The sequence below is a fragment of the Caretta caretta genome, chromosome 1 (assembly GCF_965140235.1).
Source record: "Caretta caretta isolate rCarCar2 chromosome 1, rCarCar1.hap1, whole genome shotgun sequence".
Classification (NCBI taxonomy): Eukaryota; Metazoa; Chordata; order Testudines; family Cheloniidae; genus Caretta; species Caretta caretta.
The window spans coordinates 169922678-169936812 of NC_134206.1; the positions used below are offsets into that span (position 1 = coordinate 169922678).

The 14135-nt window shown below is 44.0% G+C and overlaps 1 protein-coding gene across 3 annotated transcripts in view; it reads left to right on the forward strand.

Moving 5' to 3' along the window:
• CYYR1 (cysteine and tyrosine rich 1) overlaps window positions 1-14135 on the forward strand; it is a 167755-nt gene that overhangs the window by 17437 nt on the left and 136183 nt on the right. The window contains exon 3 of one of the 3 annotated variants that reach the window (XM_075133316.1): window positions 1265-7627. The exons of the other annotated variants lie outside the window; for them this stretch is intronic. Within the exon in view, the coding sequence (XP_074989417.1) occupies window positions 1265-1469 (205 nt within the window). The 3' untranslated portion in view covers window positions 1470-7627. Of the gene's footprint in view, window positions 1-1264; window positions 7628-14135 lie in introns of those variants that run through there. 3 annotated transcript variants of the gene reach the window in all.

A 14135-nucleotide genomic window follows, 5' to 3' on the forward strand; every position in this document is an offset into this window, starting at 1 on the left:
CCCAGCTCCCTCAGCCTCTCCTCATAACTCATATGTTCCAGACCCCTAATCATTTTTGTTGCCCTTCGCTGGACTCTCTCCAATTTATCCACATCCTTCTTGTAGTGTGGGGCCCAAAACTGGACACAGTACTCCAGATGAGGCCTCACCAATGTCGAATAGAGGGGAACGATCACGTCCCTCGATCTGCTCGCTATGCCCCTACTTATACATCCCAAAATGCCATTGGCCTTCTTGGCAACAAGGGCACACTGCTGACTCATATCCAGCTTCTCGTCCACTGTCACCCCTAGGTCCTTTTCCGCAGAACTGCTGCCTAGCCATTCGGTCCCTAGTCTGTAGCTGTGCATTGGGTTCTTCCGTCCTAAGTGCAGGACCCTGCACTTATCCTTATTGAACCTCATCAGATTTCTTTTGGCCCAATCCTCCAATTTGTCTAGGTCCTTCTGTATCCTATCCCTCCCCTCCAGTGTGTCTACCACTCCTCCCAGTTTAGTATCATCCGCAAATTTGCTGAGAGTGCAATCCACACCATCCTCCAGATCATTTATGAAGATATTGAACAAAACCGGCCCCAGGACCGACCCCTGGGGCACTCCACTTGATACCGGCTGCCAACTAGACATGGAGCCATTGATCACTACCCATTGAGCCCGACAATCTAGCCAGCTTTCTACCCACCTTATAGTGCATTCATCCAGCCCATACTTCCTTAACTTGCTGACAAGAATACTGTGGGAGACCGTGTCAAAAGCTTTGCTAAAGTCAAGAAACAATACATCCACTGCTTTCCCACACATGAGACAATGTATCCAGAGCTTCAGGGCATCTCTCCGGTTTGACATCAAGAATAGAGTAAAAATAAGCCCCATGAAATAAGTTTTTGAGTAGAAGCATGCAGTGTTGTCTAGCCCCACAGGTATTTCAAATATCTTCTAAGTGACTCTTTTAAAGCTGTGAAATATGGTTTAGTTCCCCAGGGAGGGAAGAGGAGTTATGTTTTAAAGAGATGCTACGAAGGCTGTGCCTAAAAATCTTGACCTACCTTACTATGTTTGCTTCATGCCTAAACTATTACCTTCAGGATTATTTTGAAAACAGATTTTTCGTGTTACTGAGGGCCTCAATCTGATCTACTGAAGCACTGAGCAGTTAGCAGCTGACAGAAGTGTTTCTGTGGGAGTTCATAAGTAGATGGGTATTTTGGGGGCAAGGGAGTTGATGGTTTCCCTCCCTTTCCTGTCCTTTTTTTTTTTTTCCGTAGGAATAAGATCTTGGAGAAGAAACGAATGATGGCTTATGAGATAGCACTAGAAAGGATGCACATCATTCTTGAATGGGTATCTGATGGAAGCTACTTATCCAGGAAATGTCACTTGGTAGAGCTCGTGGCAGAGAAGATCCAAGGATTGGAGATGCAGCTGGAGACAATGAGGAAATTCAGACAGGGAGTTGAAGGTATAATGTAGGAGAAGAGGTGGTAGAGACAACACAAGATTTGCGGATACCTGCCAAACGAAAGGACCTGGAGGATGAACTGCCAGAAAAGGAGGGTGATCCATGGAAGAATGTGACCACGAGGACAAGATGGAGGAAGAGACCAGCTAGTGGTGATGAAATCAAGTTGAGTAACCGGTTTGCTGCACTGGTGAATGAGGAAAAGAAACAGGCAGAAGATGGGGTGTGAAAAAGAAGACAAGGGAAGCCAGTACCTGCAGAAGAGATGATGGAGATAGCCAGGGACTGGAGCCTGAGTTAAAATGAGGATGATATTCAGGATGCTGCAAGAGATTTATACCAACATCAGGAAGAGATGGGTCTATGTGAGCGAGGACTCCATACTCCTGAATCTACAGGCCTGTCACCAAACCAGACCAAGAGAACAGAAGAGTGTGCTGTCTTCCAGGAGCAAGGATGCAAGATGTGGACATGAGGCTTAAGAGAATCCTGATGAGAGCGGGGAAAAATCCATTGTGCTACATGTTGGGACAAATAACACTGCTAGATTCCCAGGTGAATGTATCAAGGACAGTTATACTCAGATATGTAAGACATTTAAAGAAGTGGAAGCTCAGGTGATTTTCAGCTTCTGGTTCCTAGAGAAGGAGAACAAAGGCATGTCAAGATAATGAAAGTCAACAGATGTGTCAACGGTTGGTGCTATGAGGAAGGTTTTAGGATGATTCACTATTGGGAGGCATTCACAGAAAGAGCATTCTTTTTGACTGATGGACTCCACTTGAGTATTTGAGGTATTAATCTTCTGGAATCGAGGCTGGCATAATTGTTAAGAAGGTAGGATATGAGGAGGGAAGGCAGGGAGAGACTCTTAAACCTCCATGCTTGGCTTCAATACACAGGAGCAGGAAAATCTGCTAAATCAAGAGATAGTAAGGAATAATGGAACACCACAAGCTAAAAAACTGGGTGAGGTCCAAAAAAAACCCAACTGAAATACTTGTACATGAATGCAAGGCATCTAGGCAGTAAAATTGAGGAACTGAAACTACTGATGCAGGAGGTCAAACCAGATGATATAGGAATTACAGAAACATGGTGGAATAACATTCATGACAGAAATACAGGTAATGAATAGTATGTGCTGTTTAGGAGAGGTTAGAATAAAAGTAAAGGAGGTGGTGTACCATTGTACCTCAAAGATGTACTGTAAAGAAATACAAAGTGATAGTATGGACAAAAGAGAATGTATTTGGGTTGAAATCACTTTGGGGGAAGGATTGTGAAAGAGGTTCTTTTGGGATAGTGTTAGGGGTTTGACTCAGATGTGGATAGTGATCTTTTTAATCTTATTAGAGAAATACTTTTGGGAATTGTCATAATGGGAGATTTTAACTTCACAGATATAGATCGAAGAATAAATTATATTAATACTGGTTGTGATAGTTTTCTTCATGAAATTGTCACTGAAACAACAAGAGGCTATGTAATTTTCATGAGGACTTCATAAGAAATGGCCTTGGATCAAGTGATCATGAATTTATTCAGTTTAAATTAAATGGAAAGATAAGATGCTCGTCATCTATGATTTCTTGATTTCAAAAGGAAAAACTTTGTGATATTAAGGGAACTAGTTAGAGAAGTCAACTGGACTGAAGAGTTTAAGGACTTAAATGTAGGGGAGGCTTGGAATTTCTCCATATCAAGTATAAGAAAACTTTTTGAAAATTGCAACCCAAGAAAGGAGAAAAAACATGTAGGAAAAGGCTCCAGATGCAACTGAATGAAGAACCACCTAAACCAAGTTATTAGGAGTAAGCAGAGATCCTATAGGGAATAGAAAAAGGGGATGATCAGCAAAGAAAGCTACATCTTGGAGATTAAAAAATGTAGGAATAAAGTGAGAATTTCTAAAGGTTCAGCTGAATTAGCTCTTGCCAAGGAAATTAAAATAAATAATAAGAGGCTTTATATGTGTGTGTGTGTGTGTGTGTGTGTGTGTGTAGATATATATATATATATAGTGTGACAGGGTCAGGCCAGATGGCTACAAAAGAGTGGTCGAAGGTAGATACATTCGTTCCAGGTTAAGCAAGTCCCTTTTCCTTGGGTAAGATAACTGGGACTATTCCAGAACACTCAGGAACTTTCTAGAACTAATTAAGGCAGGCAGGCTAATTAGGACACCTGTAGCTAATTGGGAAGCTGCTACAATTAATTAAGGCTAATCAGGACATCTGGTTTAAAAAGGCTGTCACTCCAGTTAGTGAGGTGTGCGCGTAAGGAGCTGGGAGTGAGAGGACATGCTGCTGGAGGACTGAGGAGTACAAGCGTTAACAGACATCAGGAGGAAGGTCCTGTGGTGAGGACAAAGAAGGTGTTGGGAGGAGGCCAAGGGGAAGTAGCCCAGGGAATTGTAGCTGTCGTACAGCTGTTCCAGAAGGCACTCTAGACAGCTGCAGTCCACAGGGCCCTGGGCTGGAACCCAGGGTAGAGGGCAGGCCCGGGTTCCCCCCAAACCTCCCAACTCTTGACCTAACACAGGAGCTTCCACCAGAGGTGAGGGTCTCTGAGCTGGTCCCCGACCCACATGGCGGATCAGCAGAAACTGCAAGGATTGTTCTTACTCTTTTTTTCCCCATGCTGGCCAGTGGTGAGGTTATCGGAGTGAACGGCAGATTTGAGCCATGAAAGTGGCCAAACTGAGGGCTGCCATGAATCTCTGAGGCAAGCAAAATCCGCCAATAAGTGCAGGACCCACCAAAGTAGAGGAGGAACTTTGTCACTACATATATATATATATATATGAAAAGAGAGACTAAGGAAGGATGAAGCCAGGCTACTATGGAGGGGGAGGAGATTAAAGATAATCTCGGTATGGCCCAAAAATTAAATAAATACTTTACCTTGGGTTTTCAAGAAGGATGATAAGATGGAGCATGGGCATGAAGGCAATTCACTTGATGGAAATGAATGCCTATACATTACCATATCTGATGTAGAAGAAAAACATAGAGCTTAAATCAGGGGGACTGGATGATTTGCAGTCTAGAATTTTGAAAGAACTGGCACATGAAATTGCTAGTCCTGTGGCAAGGATTTTTAATAAATCTCTGTATATGGTACTACCCCATAATGAATGGAAGATCGTTAATGTCATATCTATACTTCAGAAATGAAAAAAAATGATCTGGGCAATTACTGATCTGTTAGTCTGATCTCAGCAATATGCAAGGCTTTGGATGTGAAGGAAAGAACAATTTAAATTCACAGAGGTAAATGGTAAAGAGGTTTTAACCCAATATGGGTTTATAGGAGGCATACACTGCTGCATGAAGGGGACTCCTGTCCGGGAACATGCAAGCCACTTGCACACTAGCGAGATCAGGGACAGCTGCTGGTGAGCCTGGTGCCCGCCCCCGTGGGCAGGACTAGGGGCAATACAGCTACACTGGAGGAGCTACCTGGACCGGTTGCTGGCTCCTGCGAGCGGCAGCCTGACGTGCTGCTGCTTTGCTGCTGCGGTTCCTGGAAGAGCCCTGCAGTTCTGTGGGTGTGCACTTTATATCCATGGATATAAATTTTGTATGCACGCTGGTAGGCAATTCTTCAGTAAAATTAAATGGTTAAAGTAAGTCATAGACATTACAGTTGATTTCAGAGTCTGTAGGTCAGGATAATAGCAGTCATGTTAAATCTGCCCGTTTGTAGTCTCTCTGGTACATCTAAAAGACTGGAGCCCTCAGTCCATTGTTCAAAGCTCCCTTTGTTAGAAATCACAGTCCAGAGATGTGGAACAGGAAAGAGGCAAGGAGGTGATGTCACAGTCTCAAACGTGTACCTCCCAAACCATGTGCATCGAAAAGTACTAGCTCAAACATGGAGTCAAGGATCACATATTCTACAAGCCCTTCTGAGTCATGGGCATCCATTGTCCATATGCTCTCTCAGGAGTCCTTGGGAGGAGCCCACTGGAAGATTCCCCTTAATGGCCCATCAACACATAGCTGGCTAGTCTTGTCTTGTGGGTATTACCCAAGAACAAATGTTTGGTAACAAGCATACAGTAAAATTTCATAACTTCATACACAGTGGTGATACATACATTTCAACAGGATAATAATACTTAGCGGATTATAACTTTTCCAGTGACACCTTACATGGCATATTTTGTACAAAATGTAGTGCAATTGTGTGACAGTGCTGACAATACTGGTATAGACTGTCAACTTCCTTTTTATACTGTGGTTAAGTGTATAGACTTGATGGAATGCTTGTAAGATGCTGCATGTATTAATCCTACATATAATATCGGTATCCCATGCTGTAAGGTAATACTTTAGTGTTTGCTCTATAACTGTAAAATGTTTGTTCTCAAACTCTGTAATTCACCAAACAGGGAAAAAAAAAAACTTCACCTAATGCAAAATGCTGGATTCCTACAGAAGGTGTTATCTCCTGTCCATCAGGAAGGACTATCAAATCCAAATGGACCTTCGTGGAACAAAGACTTGTTGATTGCTCCCCATCCATGAAGAGGTTATGTGCAAAAGTGCTTGTCCCATCATCGTGGATCTAGGAAGATGGGGATAAAAATCCCTGACCAGAAGGAATTAGGGACTCTTTATGCTGTCTGGACTCCTGACCATAAGCAAAAGTTCCCCAAGCTACTTGGCTTGGGTTAGCCCAAAAGGACATAAAAGCTTGCTTATTATAGAAGTTCCTATTACCTTTTGAATTTAAGATTGTACCACATGTGTGTTTGTGTGCTTATCTGTTTTAACCTTGTAAATAACTCGTTTCTTTTTCTTACTTAAATCCTTAATTAGTTTATGATAGGATTGGCTACACGCCTTGTCTTTGGTGTGAGATCTAAGGTGAATATTGACCTTGATAAGTCACTGATCCTTTAGGACTATGAGTAACCTAAATATTTTGTGATCTTTGGTGTTAAGTGACTATTTGTCACAGAGTCAAGCTTGCCTGGGTGGCAAAATAAATCGAAATGCCCAAGGGGACAGTCTGTGACTCCATGTTAAGGCTGTATAGTGTCTGAGGAGTTTACCCTTGTTACTTGGTTGGTGAAATCTAAGTATAGAACTCACAACCAGGTTCGGGTATGTGCTCTGCTTCTTAACATTCTGCCCTGAGGTTGGTATTCTTGCTCATGAGCCACTCCAGACAGCATGACGGGGCTTGCTTCCAGTTTGTCATATGTTCCTAATGCTAATGCTTTGGGGTTTCTGCCAGCCAGAAAGGGATTTTTTCCCCCCTCAGTGTATTCTGGAAGGGGTTTTTTATATTCTTCCTTTGAAACATCTGGGATGGCCACTGCTGAAGACGGGACATTGGGCTAGGGCTTTGAGGTGGCACTGAGCAGACTCTCTCTTTTCAGTGCTTGGCTGGCTGGTTCTTGGTCACATGCTTAGGGTCTAGCCAATGGCCATATGTGCAGTCGGGAAGGAATTTTCCCATTGATCAGATTGGCAGTGACCTTGGGGATTTTTTGCTGCCTTCTGCAACACATGAGTGCGGGTCACTTGCAAGGATTATCAACGATTATCACTTAATCATTTACCTACTATTGTTTGTGCATCAAGTACTGGTGCACCTCCGCCCTTTCCATTCTCTGCCTGTGGCACATAATAGTGTAGTCTTCTGTGGTTGTCATACTTCAGTCTAATTTTGGTTGTTCGGTTTAGTGTGTAGTGCTGGATAGTGCTGATGGCCTGTGATATACTGGAGGTGAGACTAGATGATATTTTCCTTTCTGGCCCTATCTCTCTGATTCTAAATCAGTGGCAGTTTTGCTGAGGGGATGGGACTGAGGCAATAATAAAGGAGTCTGGCCTATGTGTTGTTATAACTGATTCATGGTTCATGTGTACCGCTTTAAACCAGTGAAACCAATGGATGGAAATTAGTATACATGCCGTTGCAGTGCAGAAGTGCAGTATGTTTGTGATGGGCTTCTATCACTTTCCTTAGGACGTTGTTGTACAGGGGTGGCCAACCTGAGCCTGAGAAGGAGCCAGAATTTACCAATGTACATTGCCAAAGAGGCACAGTAATACGTCAGCAGCCCCCCCTCAGCTCCCCCACTCCCACTCCCAGACCCTCCCACCCACCAGCAGCCCAGCCAATCAGCGCCTCTCCCTCCCTCCCCGCACCTCCCAATCAGCTGTTTTGGGGCGTGCAGGAGGTTTGGAGGGGTAGGGGGAGGAGCGAGGGCATAGCAGGCTCAGGGAAGGGGGCGGGAAGGGGTGGGATGGGGCAGGGCCTGTGGCAGAGCCAGGGGTTGAGCAGTGAGCACCCCACGGCACATTGGAAAGTTGGCGCTTGCTGCTCCAGCCCCGGAGTCGGTGCCTATACAATGAGCCGCATATTAACTTCTGAAGAGCTGCATGTGGCTCAGGAGCCACAGGTTGGCCACCTCTGGTTTACTAAGTCACCCTCAGAAAGTCTTACTTTGAGTCCAATCTGAGATTCATCAACCTGAGAGCTGCAACAAGTTGGCTATTGGTGTAAATCCTGGCTGATTTGTAGGACTTCAGACCAAAAGGGACCATTATGATCACCTAGTCTGACCTCCTGCGTGACACAAGCCATAGAATTTCATCCAATGATTCCTGCAGTGGAGAGAATTGACTTTCCCAGCTATGTAAGTGTATGCTATCAAGTCCAGCTGAAATACAGCATATATTTTATCAAGACATACAGTCTCAATTTTGACTTCCAAATGAAGATAAATTTACCGCGTTCCTTGCTAAGCTGTTCCAGTGGTTCCATCCTGTATCTAATATGAATTTTTCTAATTTAATCCTCCAGCTGTTGAATCTTGTTTGCTTTTCACTGCTATGTTCAAGGCCACCCTAATGTCAGATAGCTTCTCTCTGTGTAGACAGTACTTAAGCCTGTTGTTGTTGATGTTTTTAATTAATGGTATTGCAGTAGATCCTATTGGACCATTCCAGGACAAGGGCCCATTTGCACTAGGCATTGTATGAAGAAATACAATAATAAGATGATAGCCCCTGCCCCAGAAAGCTCTCATCACTATGGCAAGATGCAGGAGGTAAATAAGAGAAACAAAGGGGAGGGAAAAGGAATGGTGTGATTACCCTAAAGCAAGCATGCCTGCCATCCCCACTAGTGTTTTTTTTTGGGGGGGGGGGGAACGGGAATGGGGCGCGGGGGAGATCTCCTCATGCAGAAGCCACTGCTGACACAGGTAGAAGAGACAAGTTTCAAGAGTTCCCCCCTCTGCCATTAGTGAATAATCTGCCATATGAAAGTAGAGAATAATCAACAGGAGGCACAGGATGGGGGATGAAGTCTCCCAAATCCTTTCCTTGCTTCCAGAAGCACTCCTACTACTGTCAGAAATGGGAGGAAATAGCTGAAGATGTTTTGGTGAAGCTGCTTCCCTGCCCAGCTCTCTGCCAGCTGTCCCCCAACTCTGTTAACAGCCCTTAAAACAACTGGCCACCTGAATGGCACCTGTAAAAAGGGAGCTAATGCCCACTTTATAGAGAAGTGAAGCATCTTCACCCAACATCCTCTTGCCAGTAATAAGCATAGGTGGACCAGTATGGGGGAGTGAGGCATAGGCAGGTAACAAGAGGTGGTATGGGTTAGAGTGGACATCCTGGGTGGCTGTCACAAGGGACAAGATACGGGAAGTTGTGTTAGTGGGAAAGACCCTCTCTGGTGGGTTTTATGCCCTAGTGCACCTATTTAGTTATTGCTAGCTATGCAATGGTGTTTAAATCAGAACAGGAGTTTGCCAACACTAATACAGTTTTCCAAAAGGTTTTGTGTTTTTACTGAGGAAGGATATGTTTAACTAGGATATGTTGTAACGTTAATTAAAATGCTTGTAAAGGGGCAATGTGTTCTATTGAAATAATGTTTGTTTGTATGTTTAAAAAAAATACAGGTGGTTGTTACTAAGAATATATAATGTACTGCAAGACAGGTAGCTTTTTTATTTTAAAATTATATTAAAAATAAACACAGTTTTCTGAAAGGTGCATGATTTACTACATGGAGCATGATTCAGTGCCCATTGAAGTCAATGGAAAAACTCCCATTGACTGTCAAGGGAGCTGGATCATGACCCTGAAGAATTCCCACCCTATTAGCAAGGACCGTGAGAGCTACTCTCTACAGCAGGGGTCGGCAACCTTCGGCACGCAGCCCATCAGGGTAATCCATTGGCAGGTTGTGAGACAATTTGTGTATGTTGACCGTCCGCAGGCTGCTGTTCCCGGCCAATGGGAGCTGCGGGGGGGCGTGCCTGCGGAAATAAACGTAAACAAAATGTCTTGTGGCCTGCCAGCAGAGTACCCTGATGGGCCACGTGCTGAAGGTTGCTGACCCCTGCTGTACAGCCTGAATCATAAACAAAGAAATAACAGTCAGCCTCTAAGGATGAGGGGGCATTCGAGTCTGCAGGCTCATTCAGTCTATGACCTTTCTGCTGAGACTGCCAGGTGCCAACTGGTACCAGGTATGGGGATGGCTTTTATGAAACGGATACCTTTGCACTAGAACTGGACTGAGGCTACCAATTCATTTCCTATTCATTAGGTCATTGAAGAGCAATCGTGCAGCATCCACTTTTCAACTAGTCACCTTGTAGCCTTATCTTTAGTTATGGGTTACTTTAACTAATTACCCATCCCGATGGTGAGGGTTTTACACCTACTTTAATCTGTGAGAGTTCAGACCCCAAGATTGAGTAGAGAGCTTATCAATAGAAGAGGGACCCCTCAGTGTACAACAGAGACGTCATAGTGCTCTTGCTAAAATCATTACTTTTTATTAACCAATCAATCAGTGCACACACTGCAATGTGATAAAGGAGCAAGAGACCAATACAGAATGCATAATATTTGCATTACTCACACTGTGCCTTGTGGAAAAACCCGAAATGTTAGTTCTCATCCTCATGGCCATCACCATATCCTCCTGGTATCTTTCCTCCCTCCCCCCGCCCCATCAAAGCACACAGGTTGTGTGTGATGCAGCTTTTATAGTACATTGGACTGTTGCCTGCTTTGCTTCATACATATTTTTGAAGGTATTAACCTCTTCCTTATTTGAACTTCCACACCCCACTACTTTTGGGGTATGCTGTTTTTCATAGGCTAACTCATTGGTTCCCCTTACACTCATTACCACTTACGTCACTTTATCGCCATAATAACAGGCAGTTACCTTAAGGAAGTCTCTAACATTTCACCCTTGCTACCAATAGTCATCTTGCAGTGTCTGCTAATCTCTTGTAGACGTTATTATCCAAACTGAGTAGTTAACTTTCAAAACATCAGCATATCACAAATAAAGACATAAACTCAGCATGATTATTATTAATTTACTTATGCTAATTTGTTCTAAATCCTAATTTTGCTAAATTAAATATTTTACAGGCCTGTAGGCCCAGTAATGCAATATTAATCATCTTTATATCTCACCTCTGTATCCTAAATATACCTAATGTCTTTTATCCTTGGCTACAACCTGGAGGTAAGACACTGTTATTTCATTACAAATCCTCTAAACTATCTCTAGTCTCCCTTAAGTGGTGTGTATTTAAAATCAATATAATCTCCCTGTAGCACCCCTGAAGCAAAGTCACAGAATAAAAACAATGCAGCAGAGTTTAGCTCAAAGGGAGGCATTAGAGATGAAGCTGATGCCAGAGGTCAGGATATTGTACATCCTATATCTCAGAGCTTTTGGTGCTCCAAACAAGAATCAATTCTGCTGCCACAAAGAGGATCACAAGTAGTGAGGAAAACTCCTTCTAAAAGTCTCTATCAAACTGACAGTTTTTGAACTTCACATAAAAGAAAAGGTGGCAATGGAAGCACATGGTGGTGTTTGACTTTTTATTACTAGGATCTATAAATCGTTCTCTAACTACTGTGTGATCTGGACATGTGTTTATCAAAACTAGTATGTTTCCATGACAGTAATGTACAGTCAATCCAATCAATAGTATGCTGATTGGAGTGGATACTTTTTTTTTTTTTGGTAAGCGTATGTCCACTAAGATAGATATATACAAACTTGTGGGGTTTTTTCTTTCATTATTATCTGTCATTACAGTGTCTGCCAGTCAAGCATGTGATGTTTCACTGAGGATTAATAACCAATGGGATGTTCGCAAAAAGAAAAGGAGTACTTGTGGCACCTTACAGACTAACCAATTTATTTGAGCATGAGCTTTCGTAAGCTACAGCTCACTTCATCGGATGCATACCGTGGAAACTGCAGAAGACATTATATACACACAGAGACCATGAAACAATACCTCCTCCCACCCCACTCTCCTGCTGGTAACAGCTTATCTAAAGTGATCATCAAGTTGGGCCATCTCCAGCACAAATCCAGGTTTTCTCACCCTCCGCCCCCCCACACACAAACTCACTCTCCTGCTGGTAATGGCCCATCCAAAGTGACCACTCTCTTCACAATGTGTATGATAATCAAGGTGGGCCATTTCCTGCACAAATCCAGGTTCTCTCACCCCCTCCACCCCCATACACATCTACTACCCAAGATCCATAAACCTGGAAATCCTGGGCGTCCCATCATCTCAGGCATTGGCACCCTGACAGCAGGATTGTCTGGCTATGTAGACTCCCTCCTCAGGCCGTACGCTACCAGCACTCCCAGCTACCTTTGAGACACCATTGACTTCCTGAGGAAACTTCTATCCATCGGTGATCTTCCTGATAACACCATCCTGGCCACTATGGATGTAGAAGCCCTCTACACCAACATTCCACACAAAGATGGACTACAAGCCGTCAAGAACACTATCCCCGATAATATCACGGCTAACCTGGTGGCTGAACTTTGTGACTTTGTCCTTACCCATAACTATTTTACATTTGGGGACAATGTATACCTTCAGATCAGCGGCACTGCTATGGGTACCCGCATGGCCCCACAGTATGCCAACATTTTTATGGCTGATTTAGAACAACGCTTCCTCAGCTCTCGTCCCCTAAAGCCCCTACTCTACTTGCGCTATATTGATGACATCTTCATCATCTGGACCCATGGAAAAGAAAACCTTGAGGAATTCCACCATGATTTCAACAATTTCCATCCCACCATCAACCTCAGCCTGGACTAGTCCACACAAGAGATCCACTTCCTGGACACTACAGTGCTAATAAATAATGGTCACATAAACACCACCCTATACCGGAAACCTACTGACCGCTATTCCTACCTACATGCCTCCAGCTTTCACCCTGACCACACCACACGATCCATCGTCTACAGCCAAGCTCTGCGATACAACCGCATTTGCTCCAACCCCTCAGACAGAGACAAACACCTACAAGATCTCTGTCAAGCTTTCTTACAACTACAATACCCACCTGCAGAAGTGAAGAAACAGATTGATAGAGCCAGAAGAGTTCCCAGAAGTCACCTACTACACGACAGGCCTAACAAAGAAAATAACAGAACGCCATTAGCCGTCACCTTCAGCCCCCAACTAAAACCCCTCCAACGCATTATTAAGGATCTACAACCTATCCTGAAGGATGACCCAACACTCTCACAAATCTTGGGAGACAGGCCAGTCCTTGCCTACAGACAGCCCCGCAACCTGAAGCAAATACTCACCAACAACCACATACCACACAACAGAACCACTAACCCAGGAACCTATCCTTGCAACAAAGCCCATTGCCAACTGTGCCCATATATCTATTCAGGGGACACCATCACAGGGCCTAATAACATCAGCCACACTATCAGAGGCTCGTTCACCTGCACATCCACCAATGTGATATATGCCATCATGTGCCAGCAATGCCCCTCTGCCATTTACATTGGTCAAACTGGACAGTCTCTACGTAAAAGAATAAATGGACACAAATCAGATGTCAAGAATTATAACATTCATAAACCAGTCGGAGAACACTTCAATCTCTCTGGTCACGCAATCACAGACATGAAGGTCGCTATCTTACAACAAAAAAACTTCAAATCCAGACTCCAGCGAGAAACTGTTGAATTGGAATTCATTTGCAAATTGGATACTATTAATTTAGGATTAAATAGAGACTGGGAGTGGCTAAGTCCTTATGCGAGGTAACCTATTTCCCCTTGTTTTTTCCTACCCTCCCCCCCCCAGACGTTCTGGTTAAACTTGGATTTAAACTTGGAGAGTGGTCAGTTTGTATGAGCTGTTGCCAGCAGGAGAGTGAGTTTGTGTGTGTGTGTGTTCCCCCCCGGGGGGTGTGTGTGAGAAAGCCTGGATTTGTGCTGGAAATGACCCACCTTGATTACCGTGCACATTGTAGGGAGAGTGGTCACTTTGGATGAGCTATTACCAGCAGGAGAGTGAGTTTGTGTGTGTATGGGGGTGGGGCGGAGGGTGAGAAAACCTGGATTTGTGCTGGAAATGGCCCACCTTGATTATCATGCACATTGTAGGGAGAGTGGTCACTTTGGATAAGCTATTACCAGCAGGAGAGTGAGTTTGTGGGGGGTTGGGCGGAGGGTGAGAAAACCTGTATTTGTGCTGGAGATGGCCCAACTTGATGATCACTTTAGATAAGCTGTTACCAGCAGGAGAGTGGGGTGGGAGGAGGTATTGTTTCATGGTCTCTGTGTGTATATAATGTCTTCTGCAGTTTCCACGG